Genomic DNA, 18,320 nt, shown 5'->3' with positions numbered 1-18,320 from the left:
ATAAGTCCCAGTGAAGCTAAACCAAATTCTATTTTCATTTTTGATGATGTATCAACGGATCCACAACAAACAATACGTGAATATTACTGTATGGGCAGACATAAAGATATTGATTGTGCATACCTATGTCAATCATACAGTCGAGCAGGTAAACAACTCCTACGTGATAATGCAAACCTTATTGTATTGTTTAAACAGGATGAGCTCAATTTAAAACACGTCTTTGATGATCACGTCTCACCTGACATGACATTTGACCAATTTAAACAATTTTGTTCTGAATGTTGGAAAGACAAATATGGTACGTTCGTCATTGTTAAGGAGTTCGATATTTCTAACGGACGATATCGTAAAGGCTTTGACAAATTTATAAAATTGTAGGTATGCTCGAAACACACGCATTGTATAACAATATGTCAGACAAAGAGGTAGCTGCACGCAAGCGTAAAGTTGTTGAACTAGCTCGGGTTATTCGCAAAAAGTATTTGGCACTAAAGTTAGGTAAAACAGAACAAGATGAGTCACTAAATAAACTCTTTAAACCCATTGCTAAACCTTTAAAAGATATTGCGCAATCCTCAAAAACGTTGCATCATGCTATTAATAACAAACTTAATCATGTCAAAAAGGAAGAGGTGAAAACGGAGGAAGAGATGAAAAAAGAAGCCGGCGATGACGATGTATTTTCGGATGCAGTATCAACTGATCGACCTAACGAACATGAAATTTTTGATCCTGATAATGTTTCGAAAGAGGTTATTGATGAATATATCGAGCAATATCCTCCAATGAGTCATAAATATATAAAAGAGTTTTGGATGAAAGACGATAAAATTGATAAAAACTATGGACCTATATACAATGACGAAATTGGTTGGATGTTAGGTAAACGGCGAATAAACTTTAACAAAAACAAAGGTAGTGTAGAAGTCATCAGTGATGGTAGTGAGGGAGGAGGATGGGTACCGGGAACGCCAGGTTTATACCAACTAATTTTTTATAATAGTCCAGAATATTATGATGATAATGATTTAAAACACTATAAAAGTTTATTAAATAGTACAGGAGCTCATCTGGATGCTATAGGTCGTCTTAAAGGTGCAACTGGAGAAAAATATCATCATATTATTAAGCCACTATTTAAACCTATCGATGCAACAACGAAGAAATCACCACCAAAAACTCGATCTACTGCATTAAAGAGACCACCTTTCGAAGGTCTCGCCCGTTTAGCAAAAGCGACTCGTTCATCGTCAACGTCTCCTCGAACATCGTTATCTTCACCATCTAGCTACAAAGGGTCAGGACTCGATGATTCTCATTTGATCTACAATGATAATCCTATTGAATATGTGTATTGGGATGATCCAAACGAACTATGTGACAGATTAAAATTGCTGATTGCTTCCCAAGAAGCAGGAAACACATCCCACAATAACGAAATTGTTGCCATTATCACCGAATTACGTGAAGCAGATATTATATATTAATGTTAGGTTGGATTATTGGATATCATTTTCAATATGAGTGTTGACAAGTTTGGTCGTCATCATTATCGTTCTAACGAACAAGTTGTTAAAAAGCTACGTGATGGTTTAAAGCAATCCATTTTGGATTTACAAAACCAGATACATGCAGTCAATAAGGATATTAAACGAGATCCTCCTGTAGCAGGTATACATCTTTCCAATAAGAAATACGTAGATGATCAAATTGTTAATGTCAAAACTTTTTTAAGAAAAAAGTTTAATTTGATACACAATGAATATAATGCAAAAGATGCTCAACTTGAACAAAAAATCTCGAACTCAATTAACAAAATTGAAAGCAGTTTTAATAAATCGATTAATGGGTTAGCTGATGACAATAAATTGGTTGGTTTGAAAATATCTGATTTATCAAAAGACATACATAATTTTAAAAATGATCTAAATATATTTAAACATGAAATGGAGAAGAGTCTTACGGATGCTGCCTACCAAACTACACAAAATATGATGAAAGCTCTGGAAATAGAAAAAAAGATTAAAACAATGGATCTTAATTCACAAGATTTGAAAATTCGTATTAAGGTAATAGAAGAATTCATTGAAAACAATGACTTAAAGCGTTAGAAGATTAAAAGTTTTGGAAGAGTGATGTCCGATGTAAAAAAGATGAAACGTAAAACCATAATACATTACGAAGCGAGTTACAGTTAGATATGCAAACAATAAATGATAATAGGATTCATAATATTGAGCAATGGCAGAAAAGTATTCGAGATGAATCGGATATGAGATCTTTATTAGATAATAAAGTATCAGATCTGTCAAAGACTTTGTTCGAGCTGGATGAACGTTTATCTGCAGCAGTAAAATAAATACAAGACTCACTTACTATATTAAACACATATTTAAACCCTTTAGTCCAAAGAGGTAAAGCGTTAGAAGGTAGGCATGGCCAATTCCAAAGAGAAGATAGAACTGGTTAACGAGCTCCATAAGCAAGCACGAAAAAAATATCCGAGACGACGTACAATCATTAAAGGCTTAGACGATTTATGGCAGATGGACTTGGCTGAAATGCGATCTCATTCTCATAACAATAGAAATTTTAAATTCATTTTAGTTGTTATCGATTGTTTCTCGAAATACCTTTGGACTCGTCCATTAAAGACAAAAACGGGTGAAGAGCTAACTCAAGCATTTTCGGATATACTCAAACACAGTAAACGAACACCGAAAAATCTGCAGTCGGATCAGGGAACTGAATTTTACAACAACAAGTTTCAAAATTTAATGAAAAAACATAAAATAAATCACTACTCTGTTTTCACTACCATGAAAGCAGCCATAGCTGAACGCGTCATTAGAACGTTGAAATCCAAACTATACAAGTATTTCAGCTTACACGGTACATACAAGTGGATTGACATATTACCCAAAGTTACGTCTGAATACAACAATACAAAGCATTCAAAAACGGGATATAAACCATCACAAGTGAACAAATCCAATGAAAAGAAGATTTTAAATAACAAGTTTAGGTATTTAAAAATCGCAGGTCCACGAAAATTTAAAGTTGGTGACATTGTACGCATCAGCAAAACCAAAATGTTATTCGACAAGGGGTACGTTCCAAGTTGGACAACAGAATTATTCAAAGTTACTAAAATTAATATTACCAACCCTGCAACATACATGCTCGAAGACATGCAAGGCATACCTATAAAAGGAGCCTTTTACAATGAAGAATTACAGAAAACAGCCAATCCTGATATTTACTTAGTTGAAAAAGTTTTACGTCGCAAAGATAAAAAAATGTACGTCAAATGGCTTGGCCTTGATGCAAAATATAATAGTTGGATTGATAATGACGCCGTCATCTAAAAGGTGGGGGAACAGAAGTATGAAAAATTGAGGATAAACACGTAGAAACACGTTTTTCTTTTCTCAGTTTGTTGCAGTCAGTTAGCTAGTCAAAATGTATTCCCAAGATACTGGATACTCAAGCGGCAGCGAGTATGATGTCACCCTTTCACCATCATCCGAAACATCAATCGTATTTGAAGGCTATGACCGTGAGCTGGATGTACTCCTAGAGAAGTACGAAGAAGCGGCCAAGAACGAGACCCATTACCTGCTGTACACACAGTTTTTAAATGAATCATACCAAATTGGATGTGGTCTAAGTCCAGCCAGAACATACACTCCTGCGATAATTATGTGGAAATCACCATGGCAGAAAATATCTTTCAGTACATATGAATGGGAACAATTAATTACCCAACTCAATGAGAATAGTTTTTTCTATGAGAACGTAACCGTTTCTGATGATCCTGCTGAAATTCAGTGCGGTGACTATTGCAGAATTCGACAAATAATCTACGACAACATCAAATTCCTCGAAATAACCAAGCATGACATTAACTTTTGTCTCTCAGAAATGCAAGTGAACACCCTTTTAGAAGCAAACAACGAACTTTTAACACCATATGTGACAATGTTAGAGACTATTAAATTTCCAAATTTTTATTATAATACGCTTAATATTGTTCGAGATAGTTTTAGTAATCAAAATTATACGTGTTTTGACGCCATTCAAAAGTTGTATAGATTTGCACGTGAAGGATATACTTTACAACATGTGGCGTTAGGACAACTTATATTTTTCTGTAAACATAGGATCGCTAATGATCTTGAAAGAATTTAATAAAGCTTGTAAAATATGTATCTATTGTTTTATTTATTTAAAATTAAAAATAAGATTAGTCAAGTTGGTGGGGTCAAAGAGTGTCAACTTTTACTTGTATTAAACTGATTCTTTTTATTTGAATCAGTATCATTCGAGATGCAAACCAATAAAGTTGTTCTGCTCATCGTAACTGGCATCGTAAGTTTTTGCTTAGGTGAAAATTTTAACGAGACAAATGCGGTGTCATGGTTAGAACAATATGGTTATATCACCACAAGTGAAACTGCACACACTGATATTGCTGAAATACTGCAAAAGTTTCAAGAAAAATATAATTTACCTGTGGATGGAAAATTAAATAGAGAAACTGTGGAGTTAATGCAGAAACCAAGATGTACACAAGGAGACAATGCGTACGCTGTAAAATCAGCATGGAAAAAATTTGATATAAAATGGTATTTTCCCCAATTTACTCCTACAGCTTTGGAAGTCGCTAAAAGAGTATTTAAAATATGGGAAGAAGCATCAAAATTTAAGTTTACTTATCTGCAAGTCCCAAATCCAAATCCGGATATAACTATAACAGTCGTTCCAAAGCAGCACTATTTTCGATATAATTGTCAGGGTAACAGCGCATGTCCTTATACATTTACAAGTGGTGTATTGGCACATTCTTATTTTCCACCAGTAACTGGATGCATAGAAATTCATATGAATAGCAATCTAACATGGGATTTCAGTTTGAATTCTACAGCGGAGGGTCGAACAAATTTCTTTGCTGTCCTTCTTCATGAAGTTGGTCACGCTTTAGGTTTATCGCATAGTAGCGATAGGAAAGCTGTAATGTATCCGTTTTATCAAGCTTTACCTACCAACATATCTGAAGATGATAAAATGGGCTTAGAAGAGTTATATGGACCTAAAACTAAATCTGCATCTATTCCAACTCAACCTGTTGTTACTAGGGTCAGTTCACCAACTTTAAAGACAACCACAACAGAAAGATCTAGGAGTAAGGCAACCACAATAGCTAGGAGTAATAAATCGATGCAAAATGCCATAACGAATGTATGTGAATTAGAATACCCAGATTTAATATTTTTAGCATACGCTCCATCATTTCCAACATACCGAATGTATATAGTAAGTAAGGATCTGATATGGAAATATGACTTAAATAATGAAAAGATACCCGCCAATGCTGAACAATTTATAAGATATTTGCCAAGGGGAATTACGAACGTAACACATGTTTTTCAAAGTACCAATGGAGATTTAATTGGTGTAAGTAGGAATCGTATATACGCAGCAGCATTTCCTAGCTTAAGAATACATACAGATAACATGGTACCTGAAGTAAATAACGCAAGAAGTATTACCGGTTTATTTCAAACAAATTCAGGAAAAAAATTTGTTTGTTTTGATGGCTCATTTATTGAATTTAATGATAAAGGCGTTATCTCAAGAGGACGTATTAGTGACATTTTTCCAGGAATACCAAATGATATTACATCAGCATTTAATTATATTGATGGGCATATATATTTCTTAAAGCAAAACATTTATTACAAGTTTAATGAATTTACAAGAAGTGTCATTGAAAAAGGTACTTTTAATTGGAATATGTTAGGGTTCCCTTGTCCAGATAATGGATTAATAAAACAACTGAAATCCTTATTAGCTAAACTAAATTTATATTATAAATAATTAATGTCTAAATGGGAGTTTGTATTGGGAAAAGGTAAATAAAAATAAAGAATATTTTACAAAAAAGTCTTTTATTCGTTATTCGTTCGTTATTCGTTCGTTATTCGTTAATCGTAAAATCGTATTCGTTTTGATAGAGTTAACATTTTTGTGGTTATGATCAATACAACTAAAAAAAAAAAAAAAGTAAATAATTATTTTACAAGAAAGTTTTTTATTATTTACATTTTACAGATATACAAATATACAGATCGTCTTTAGCAAAAAGTTAAATTTTATTAACATCTTAAATGTTGGAGAATCTTACTCTTTGATTATGATTTCCGTGTAAATCCTCCTCACAATCATATCTATCCTTTAGTTCAAAGAGTACTTCACAAAAACCATTTTGACACCAGGATGATTTTTTTCTAAATATCAAATGCAAGTCTGACGCTAAGCAACTAACATGAAAATTATCAGATACAGCTTTTAGACATTTTTGTTTTTCAGAGAAAATTAATTTAAATACTCTGTAACATGGGCGACAGAGTAGCAAATTATATTTTGATATTTTATAATACCTAAACCATAAACAATAGTAATCATTAAGTGCAAAAGATTCAAAATCCTCACAATCTATAATTGCCTGACGAAGTGCTGGTGAAATATTTAATTCTAGATCATGATTCTCAAAGTCACAAACTTGAAAAGGTTCATAAGGAACGGGGTTAGTTTTAATTTGCGTCCATTTAATTTTACTAAATTGTTGAACTATTTTTTCCGTTAACACCCATGGTAAAGGCGATCTGCTAATAAATTTTGAAATTTCATGTGTGTTTTTGATAATAGTGCTTATACATAAATTTTGTAGACTTTCCATCTCCAAATCTGAAAAATGAATTCACCTATGTGTTATACTATAGTGACCCCATGGTAAAGTATCAAAAGTGTTCGACAGTAAGTACCGTTTATCATCAAAAGGGTTTAAGGCTATTTTAGTTTGCTCAATACTGTAAACTTCATGTAATTTGGATTGTATACAACGCTGTGTTGCATAAAAAAGTGATTTTGATTCGACAGTTTCACGAAAATGTTTCAAACAATTTAAATAATCATCAAAGTTAATTTTAGTCTTTACAACATTCATCTTAACCCCTTTTGACTTTTTAACATCTTTCTCTCCAGCCACTTTATATGTATATTGCTTTGAACGAAGACCTATGAAGTGAGTCATGATTTTTGAGTTATTCTCATCTTTCATTAGACCAGGCACTTTTTTGTTTACTAAAGGAATATTCCAAGGATTCTTTGGAGGATAATCGCTTGTATCAAATCTATGAATATCAGTCTTAATCATTTCCTCGTATATATCATTACATTCAGTTTCATAAATCAGTCCATCAGTATCAATATAAAGCAATTTATTTTGATTTAATGGGAATTTTTGTAACATATAGTCATAATGAAATTCATATATGCAGATTTTAGACAGTTCTAAGATTGTCATTCCAACATACAATGGTTTATTGAAAATAATTTCAGTTTTCTTTAATTCTACTGCCATTAATGATTCATCGAAAATAACGCGACTATGAAACTTCGGGCTAGCAATCAAATTTCGAGCACCTATTCGTCCCTGCCATTTATTGACTAATTTCACCAACCTATGCTTCCTCTGGTTTTCCATAGTTTTTCCGAATACAGCGTTATTCATGAGTTTGTATAAGTTTTTCTCAAAGCTTGTTTTAGCTTGAGCCCTCAATTGTGTATTAAGAGCAATGTAACCTTTTAACCAAGCCATCTGCTTAAATCTCAATACCTTATGAATTCTAGTAAGAACTAATCCATGTGATATAGCCTGTTTTAGGTTCCTGTAGTGAATAACGTAGTTAGTTTTATTGTGCAGAGTAGACAAGAGTTTAGATTGTTTGGAACCAGGAAGTTTGCAATGTTCTACACAAAACGGTAAATCTTTATGGTGGTCATGTAAGTTTTCTGGGTAAGAGAGATCAACTTCAAGAATGTATCCCTCTTTTGCATCGTCGGGTATTGACATAACATCGATATTTGTATCATCCCAATGGAAACCTCCATAAGGGAGTGGTTCACTCATCGCCCAACCATATAAATTGTTAACATCAAGATACATGAGATATTTAGAAGGTTTAGTTGGATCGTAATTCATCATGTATTTGTTGTTAGCCTCCCCCATACGGTTACAACACTGTGAGATACCTCCACGTATACCTCGTTCATAGAATAAAAGCATATCAACATCTTGTATAGTTTCCAAGTGACATCCTGTATACTTAAGCATTGCATCCCATGTGAAACCCGGGATGGTATAATAGTGTCCTGGATCTAACCCATATGTCTTGTAGCATGTGTCTCTAAAAGTTTCGAAAACTACAGCCAAAAGAAGTATATCTGTCTTCATGTATAAATTACTGTAATCCCAAAGAGTTTTCATGTTAAATTTCTCCCAAACTAATTTAGCGTGAGCATAATTTAAATCTGATATATGCTCATCGTTCAGTTTATTGTAAAATTTTTCTTTATTTGGCAACTTTGTTTCATCCAACCGTTCAATTTTATCTAAATAATCATAAAAGAACACTCCTTTTTTAGTTAACAACTTGAACGTTTCATCATCTAAATTTGGAAATTGTTTTCTTAAAATTCCGAAATTTTCTGGCTTCAAAGTTGAAACTAGGCTATCTAATGAACTCCCCATAAATCTAAAAGTATCAATGAAACGGAAACTAATATTTGTCTTTTTATGGTAAACTGTGAAACTAATATATTTTTCTTTGTTGATGGGTAAAATGGAAATGTGGTACATTTTCGCTAAATCCTTTATTATGAAATGTGAGTCGTAACCACTCATATTGTGGAAGGCTATTGGAACCACAAATGATTTCTTATAATTTAAATTGCACCCACTATGTGCAAAACCTCTAAAATTGCCAGTCAAATGACAATGGTCTTTTACAATATGATCCTTTTCCAAAAATTTTCTATTGCAAATGTGGCATCTCTCAGTAGCATCTTTTAAACTTACTTCAACGTTCATGGGTTGAATATCTATTAATTTTGAATAAATAAATTGAGCCAAGTTATCAATTTCATGTGAAAACCATGACATACAATCCATACCCACACGGCTTTTATAAAATGATAAATTATCGTCACAATTACACTTAAAATATAATCCAGCACTGTACGCTGTGTGTCTTTGATATGGATACGTTGATGTAGTTGATGGTATTGGGTGGGATACGCGCAGAGGAACGAGCAGTGATTCAAAATCTGCATATACTAGGAACGGCAATTTTTCTTTGTAAACAAAATTTTTAAATTTAACATATGGTTCCTTGGTGAAACTTATTTTGCAGTCATCTATCTTTTCACAGTAGATGGTATGAGCATCCAACTTTTCTTTTGTATAAAAATAATTAAGACATCTATCACATATAAATTTTTTTCCATGGTGTTTAGAAAGTTGTGATTTGACAAGTTTACCTAAATCTTTTATCCAAATATAGTGAAAATGTATTATATCTTCATCACGTCCACCACTCCATGGTCCGACGTTGTCCACTTCATTATTAAAATAATATTTATTTTGAACTATCAATAAATTGACATGTTTTTCTCGTTTGTGTTTAGTTAATCTTACAGGAAGCACTGAAAAGTTGAAATGCTCGTCTTTAACATTTAGCTCGAAAACGTTAACAGAAATATTTTCATTATTTTTTTCAAAGAGGGGAATTTGATTTAGAGTTACTGGAAATGTAAGACCTTTTAAATTAAGAACTTTGGTGTAGTGAGGGTATGAATTAGTTTGGTTAGCGTTTACGTTAACTGAATATAATGCTGATACAATAGCCCAAGCAAAACAAGCCTAGTCGTTATTCTTAACATTAATACAAGCTCGTTTTTTAGCAACTTTCGGATGCAATTGAATATACGATGAGGCTCCTTTAGCCATTTCAAATTTATTAATGTTTATTTCTAAAGATATAATTTTATTCAGTGCCCAACCACTTTGAGATTCCGCAAATTCAGATAAATCGTTCAAAACAACATCTTTAACAAAAACTTCAAACCAATAACTTAAATCGGTAATCACATCAATAATTTCATTTTTAGTTTGAAAATATTTTCTTTCTAAAATTTCCACATCTTCAGCTTTTTTGATAAATTCCCCACAAAATGTAGTATTTACCTTTAGTATGCCCATTGTTTTTAAGTTGAATTCAATTTTTTTTTTAAATAGTTTAAAAGCATCAGCAAAAAACTGTAAAATATCTTTATGCTCTTTATTAATAATTATTCCTGTTTGTACTCTACTTTGAAAAATTGATACTATATTTCTCCAAACAACTTTTGCTTTACTTTTACGTCTAATATTTAACCCACCACCTGCAACAGAATTTAAATTTTGAAGTATAATTAGAAATCTTTTAAGGATCCCTACATTAGTTTGAAGTTTTCGTAGCGTCCCTATACTTAAATCACCATCCTTAATAGCTAAATTGCATAAACATATATGTTTTTTAACTTGCTTTATATAATTTTTTCTTTCTCTATCTGAACAACGCTTTTTTAAAAAAAGTAGTTTTTCAGCTTCATCAAATTTTTTAATTATCTCACTACTAAGTATAGTAATTTCCTCAGAATTCATTTTTCAAAATTTGGAATATAAAAAATCTACTTACAGTTTTCTTTTTTTCTTAAATTTCAATTATTTCAAATGACGCTGCTGGATTTGGTTTGCCCGTGCTCACCAGGCCTCTGAAGACGACAGCGTACTTTTCAGTCTTAAACTGTTCTATATAGGGGATGTAGTCCTCGGTAACCCGCTTCGGTAGGAACACCACAGTTTCCTCTAGTTCTAATAGCACCGTTTGTCCAAATGTTGTGGTGACAATTTTAGAATTTACTATTTTAAATGGTTTGTCAACTTGCAATTGCTGCAGCTTTCTAATCGGCTTTGCCTCCTTCTGGATAACAGAAACTTTGTTAAGTTTGTTTAAATCCATCTGAAATAATTTTAAATATAAGTTTATTTGCTACAGTGTAGATTCTATCATTAAAAAAAAGAAAAAAGACAATAACAAGATAAAAAATCTAGGTCGAGGCTACAAAATCATAGCTATATATAATAGGATACATTACATACGAGTTTTACAGCTCGTAATACAAGGTAGACGTGGACTAGGACACAAACGACACTCATAACTTAAGAATGTACACAAAAAACCAACAAATACCACGCTACTGTGTCTCTTGCAGGTCTGAGGTAAAATTGCAACAGTAAAAACATAAAAGATGATAAAAAGCTAAAACTAACTTAAAATTCTAACAGTAAAACTTAAAAGAATATAAAACAATAAAATGGCAAACAAGCAGAAACTACAAACTCATAGTTATATACGTACAAATTTCTACAGCTTATAATAGAAGATTAACGTGGACCAGGATGCAAACAAAACTCATAACTTAAGAATATACACAAGAAGGCTTAAAATAATAAAAAAACATTTACCAGCAAATACTATGCTATTGTGTAGATTTCAAGTCTTTAAAGTAAAATCGTAACAGTAAAACATAAAATATGACAAAACATTAATATGATGATGAAAAAGAAGAAACTACAAAATCATAGTTATACAATAGAATGCATTACCTACGAGTTTCTACAGCTTGTAATAGCAGGTAGACGTGGACCAGGACTCAAACGAAACTCATTACTTAAGAATATGTAATAAACGTGGACCAGGACTCAAACGAAACTCGTAACTTAAGAATATACACAAGAAGGTCTGAAAAAAAGCATTTACCAGCAAATGCTATGCTATTGTGTAGATTTCAGGTCTTTAAGGTAAAATTATTAAATTAAACATAAAAGAAGAAGATGAAAGACGTGGACCAGGCTCAAGCGTTACCTACTTGTAAAAGCAGGTAGACGTGGACCAGGACTCAAACGAAACTCATAACTGCAGAAACTACAAACTCATAGTTATATACGTACAAGTTTCTACAGCTTATAATAGAAGATTAACGTGGACCAGGATGCAAACAAAACTCATAACTTAAGAATATACACAAGAAGGCTTAAAATAATAAAAAAACATTTACCAGCAAATACTATGCTATTGTGTAGATTTCAAGTCTTTAAAGTAAAATCGTAACAGTAAAACATAAAATATGACAAAACATTAATATGATGATGAAAAAGAAGAAACTACAAAATCATAGTTATACAATAGAATGCATTACCTACGAGTTTCTACAGCTTGTAATAGCAGGTAGACGTGGACCAGGACTCAAACGAAACTCATTACTTAAGAATATGTAATAAACGTGGACCAGGACTCAAACGAAACTCGTAACTTAAGAATATACACAAGAAGGTCTGAAAAAAAGCATTTACCAGCAAATGCTATGCTATTGTGTAGATTTCAGGTCTTTAAGGTAAAATTATTAAATTAAACATAAAAGAAGAAGATGAAAGACGTGGACCAGGCTCAAGCATTACCTACTTGTAAAAGCAGGTAGACGTGGACCAGGACTCAAACGAAACTCATAACTTAAGAATATGTAATAAACGTGGACCAAGATTCAAACGAAACTCGTAACTTAAGAATATACACAAGAAGGTCTGAAAAAAAAAGCATTTACCAGCAAATGCTATGCTATTGTGTAGATTTCAGGTCTTTAAGGTAAAATTATTAAATTAAACATAAAAGAAGAAGATGAAAGACGTGGACCAGGCTCAAGCATTACCTACGAGTTTTTACAGCTTGTAAAAGCAGGTAGACGTGGACCAGGACTCAAACGAAACTCATTACTTAAGAATATGTAATAAACGTGGACCAGGACTCAAACGAAACTCGTAACTTAAGAATATGCACAAGAAGATTGGAAAAAAAGCATTTACCAGCAAATGCTATGCTATTGTGTAGATCTCAGGTCTTTAAGGAAAAAATTATAAGATTAAACATAAAAGAAGAAGACAAAAGACGTGGACCAGGACTCAAGCATTACCTACGAGTTTCTACAGCTTGTAATAGCAGGTAGACGAGGACCAGGACTCAAACGAAACTCATAACTTAAGAACATACACAAGAAGGTTTGAAAAAAAGCATTTACCAGAAAATGCTATGTTGTTGGGTAGATTTCAGGCCTTTAAGGTAAAATTATAATATTAAACATAAAAGAAGAAGACAAAAGACTTCTGAACACAAGTAGCAAATATTTAAATAAAAAAATATATACTTACTTTTTAGTTGTATTGATCACACTCACAATGACGGAAACTCTATGAAATGGCAATCCGCGATTTTTGCTTAAATAGCAGCTAATTCGGAAATCCCTTGTGAATTTTACGCCCCTTTTAACTAGTAATTTGCAAATACACACCATTGGACTATGGGTGTATTCAGTTGATGGTTTTAAATTACAAAACATTCGTTCGAATAAAATGAAATTATCATTTTCTCTTAATTCTAAAACTGTATATACTTTTACGCGTTATCAGAAAGTGGGCGTATCTAGTTGATGGTTTAAATTGCAAAAATTCGTTTCTTTATATGAATAAAATTAAATTTTATTTAATACTAAAAAATTAAATCGTTGCTTTTTAGCTTGCTAATGACCAATATATACGACGTATCTGCATTGCCTAATTTCCCCATTTATCATATTTTGTTACTAAATATCTACATAACACCATAAAATTTCCTTTACTCATCTTTTCACCGCTTCTTCTTTACCATTTCGAACACACACCCCCTCTGACGTCAGGGGAGGCTTTCTTGTACATCTACACAGGCCCCAACGCCACCTAACCAACTCTGTCAGCAAATTATTCATTCCAACAATATTATTACAACAATATTGCGTATTTTCTACTTCTCACCCTTTTTTTCAACCCTATCACGATAGGGTGTACTTCTTTCATACTTATATTTCTTGTACATCACCCCCTACATCCCCAGAGGCTACTTCTACGGCCTCAACGCCACATACCAGCCATCCAACTGGCCGCCATCTTTTATTTGAAATTCCCATATTTTCTCTACTAACCAAATGTTGCCTGAAATTAACAGAGGGCATCTTAGAGTCGTAAATTGTTTTAAAAAAGTTTTCTGCATCAAAAACTTCTTTGTTGCCTTGAGTACACACAGGGCTATAGAGGGTTAAAATAGCTGTATCGCGCGAGGATAAGGTTATTGATGAGGAAAAAAAGACTTATCACTGAGGAAGTGAGATAGTAATTGGCAAACGCAAAGAGACTTTAATTACATTAAATGAAATATGCATTAAAATCTATCATGATACACATATCTTGATACACATGAAACAAGACAATTAATAAACACGTTAAGAGAATCTTAAGAAATAATAACCAAAGTTTAACTTTTAATACACAGAAGAAATATTGATATACAGAAGATACACAAATTAAAAAACGTTATCCACTTATTGTACGCAAGAGAGATACCTCTAGGAAAAATCAAAACGATCGAGAATATATACCAAAACAACACAATTAAAGTAAAAGTAGAAGAAGAACTAACCGACCCTATTGAAGCTGACAATGGGATGAGACAGGAATATTCCCTGAGTCCCCTATTATTCAACCTGATTATGGATGAAATAATAAAAAAGTAAGAACTAAAAAAGGATACCAAATGGAAGAAAAACAACAAATAAAACAATAAAGACGGCAAGAGACGATTAACCCATAGGAAGACGATCAGTAGGAAGACCACGAAAACGATGGAAAGGCAACTTACTGGAGGCACATTGAAAAACAGACAAAGTCTATATATAAAGAAAAAGTAGAAGAAGAAGAAGATACACAGGATAAACATTAAAATAGTTGCAAGAAAGATAACATAAATCAGTCATATTAATGTAGAATAGCAGAGGACAGAGTGTTTAGAGAAAATAATGAATGTCATATTAATATAGAATAGCAGAGGACATAGAGGAGTATTTGTCATAGCTTTGTACAAGTGCCTAATTGAAAAAAGAACACAGGTCGTTCAAAAAAGACGGAACTCTAGAAAGAAAACAGAATAGATTTAAAAAAATAAAAGCATAAACATGTCTTTTTCTACTTTTTTAATATTGAAGATACGTAAATAGAACATTGAATTAAAATGTAAACTTTGATATCTGTGATAAACCCATCACCTGAACAGTGGCGCCGATGTATGTAGTTGAAATTATTTACACTTATTTTAATTGTATATTTTTTTATTATCTATATATGAGTTGCGACCGATATTACAAACTTATTTATTTTCCACAAAGAGGCTCTTTAGAACCTAAAATGATTACTATACAAATCTGATTCGACATATCGTCAAAAAGTAATACACGGCATGTAAAATTTAAATTTTTAATAAAAAGATTACGCATTACTTATGGGGTTTAAAGAACGAGCCTTAAGGAAGATTGGAGTACTAATAAGACCACCGCAATCGGTCATACCCCGGGTAATGATTAATTAATTAATCAGCTAATTCTTCAGTCACCCCTTTAATATGATTTTGTCAAATTGGTCCTTTTTAGGACCAACTATTCTAATAACATATGTCTATAACTGTTAAGGGTATATCTAAAAATCAAGAAACTTTACTTTACTTAAATTTATCAGACATATGAGTTAACACGAATCTGACTAATTTCTAGTAGAGGAAACACATATAGGGACTAACCTAGGGTATTTGGTATATAGCTGATCGCTGAAAACCACATTATAGATATAGACATACTATTTTTGTCGGAAAGTAAGAAAGGACAAAACCAGTCAGCTGAGAGAACCTTTTAACGATGTGGAGCTTGGATCCACCATCTACATATTTAATGGAAAATAACACAACTACCGACCTTGAGGATCTGAGCAAAAAGCTTATTACGAAATCTGGACCAAAAACACTACAATGAATTATCCAGATGATGAACAACTGTATTCAAATTAGGAGATACCCAAAGTATAGAGACAAGCCAAAGTTGTTACCTTGCTTAAGCCTGGCAAACACTCCAACGACCACAAAAACTATCGGCTAATATGTTTATTTTGTCAGCTATTCAAAATACTTTTGCACAATATCGTAAATATGATATCACCGATATTAGAAGAAAAACTTAAATTAAAAGACAAAAGTGGCTGTAGACAGGGAAGATCATGTACATCACAAATACTAAATCAAAGACGGGTACGAAAAATATCGGGTATCAGCGGTGGTATTTTTCAATCTAAATGCCGCTTACGACACCTTAAATTACAGAATATTTCTCCAAAAACTATATGATATCCCCTTAGATAACAAACTTACTTATATTGTCTGCGTATGCCTACACAATAGAATATTTTTTGTATCACTCAATGATAAGAATAGCAGATGAAGGACGGTCTCGCTTGGGGTAGCATAAAGGCACCTACACTGTATAACATTTATACAAACAAACGATCCATACCGGTAGATACTAGAACTTCTATTATATAGACGATACATCTATTATTACACAATAAAAATAAACTATGAATCAATTTTCAGCCAAAATCCCTGAAAAACTCGTGTGTGCTCCTTTAATCTCCCTAACATAGACACTTTCACAAAACTGAACATCCAATAATGTCATGAAATTGTTGAACGTAGACTTCCTATAAATTCCTTGAAAATAATTTGTATTGCACGGGGTTAGTTACAGATCATTGTTTAAAACTAAAAGGTAAATTGAGGACCAGAAATAATATTTTTCGCATGCTTGTCAGCTAAAAATGAGGTGCACGTCCTTCCGCCCTTAAAACATAGACGCTTGCACTATAAATATGCATCTGCTGCCAAATATACCTTGTTAGACTAATTCTTTCTTTTTGTGCACACTACTACCCATTTTAACACAAAAATATCTATTGTAGCTCCTAACCATATTTATTTTGAGATAACCTTTTATCGAGATATCATATATAGTACACAAATAAGACCAGAACTAAAATAATAAAAAACCTTTATACAAAATATCGCAGAAGATTGGATGAAATAAAAGTAGTTTTTATTAATCGGATGCTTACATAAAACGTACAAAGACATACTCACGCAAACAAAATATATTACGAAATTTCTGTAATTAAAAAAAAAAACATCGAGTTCGGCATTTAACTAATAAAATTATATTAAATAAAAAAATATTTTTAAAAATGCAGAAAAAATAAAATTTCCTATGCAAGCGAACATTCCATTAAATAATAAGCCCAAATCCTTTTGTATCTATATACCTGTTTTTAAAGAACCAGTTACCTCTTAGTACGTAGTTATACCAGGTAATAAGATATCCTTTGTTACTCAGTGTAATGCGTATGACATTACACTGTCTACGAACAGTAGATAAAAATAAGGAGCCCATATGAACCGCTCGGGATATGTGTTGAAAATATACAGTATAATCACACAGTTGCCAAACTCTCAGAGCTTACTTAAACCGATAAACGTATGGTTCAAATATACATTGAAGAAGATCTGTACGACCCCTATAATATATACACGTGAACTAAACGATATACATTTATGATACAGGGGTATTTACGGGCTCCAAAAATTTTTTATAAATTATTAAACTCTACATGATATTGAATCGACAGAACCAATATTATGGAATGGTCAAGTGAGCTCCGTATATCGGTACCCACTTGACCACGGAGCTCGATTGAACCTGAATTTTAACATGGGCGGAGTCCACTTTATGCCGTAGATATATATATATATATATATATATATATATATATATATATATATATATATATATATATATATATATATATATATATATATATATATATATATATATATATATATGTTCGGGTAAATTTCCGCGGTCAGATGAATGAAAATGAAAAGTTCTCGGGAAGAACCGCGTTGAGAATTGAAAACTCGACGTTTCGGCACCCATTTTGGAGACATTATCAAGAGTGATACATTTCCGTTCGAATTCGGGGTCTCAATCTGCCTACTCCCCTCACTCGTGACGTACCAGTATCTCGTTCTGTATAAATACTAGAACCGTCAAACGGCACTGAGGTCTCAATCTGCCTACTCCTCAGTGTTGAGTGACGGCTGGTCTTACCCTGTGTGGTGTTGCCGAGAGGGGGCACTTGGGCCTGTCGGACCCATCGCCGGCTCTTCGGGCTTCTTCCTATCCCCGGATTTGGATCGGGTATTCACCATCTTTGGTTTCTCGCTGGTAGAAAGGTTAAATACCACCGCTGTTATAAATAACAGTTCCAGTGACAAATATCTGTTATAGGTAACAGTTCCTAGGAACAGTTACAAAGTAACAGAGCAAAAATGGAAAACAGACAGGTAAAACGGATCTAAGTATTTCTTGACTTACGGAAGGAATAACTTAGTAAACAAGTAAATTAAATGGTATAA

The 18,320-nt window shown here is 32.7% G+C and overlaps 1 protein-coding gene and 1 long non-coding RNA gene across 2 annotated transcripts; one reads left to right on the top strand and one right to left on the bottom strand.

The window, feature by feature from the left end:
• Positions 1-4,332: 4,332 nt before the first annotated feature.
• LOC140444476 (matrix metalloproteinase-16-like) lies at positions 4,333-5,883 on the top strand. The gene has a single exon (XM_072536235.1). The coding sequence runs from the start codon at positions 4,333-4,335 to the stop codon at positions 5,881-5,883; it is 1,551 nt and encodes a 516-aa protein (XP_072392336.1).
• Positions 5,884-5,937: 54 nt separating this feature from the next.
• LOC140443509 (uncharacterized) lies at positions 5,938-13,210 on the bottom strand. The gene is made up of 3 exons (XR_011951219.1): positions 13,154-13,210; positions 10,587-10,910; positions 5,938-6,753 (listed from the first exon to the last, which is right to left on the bottom strand). It is a non-coding gene; the product is annotated as an uncharacterized lncRNA (long non-coding RNA).
• Between the last annotated feature and the right edge of the window lie 5,110 nt (positions 13,211-18,320).

Source organism: Diabrotica undecimpunctata, chromosome 6 (genome assembly GCF_040954645.1).
Source record: "Diabrotica undecimpunctata isolate CICGRU chromosome 6, icDiaUnde3, whole genome shotgun sequence".
NCBI classification, from domain to species: domain Eukaryota; kingdom Metazoa; phylum Arthropoda; class Insecta; order Coleoptera; family Chrysomelidae; genus Diabrotica; species Diabrotica undecimpunctata.
The sequence above is the reverse complement of the archived record's forward strand: the minus strand, read 5'-3'. Positions and strand labels throughout refer to the sequence as shown.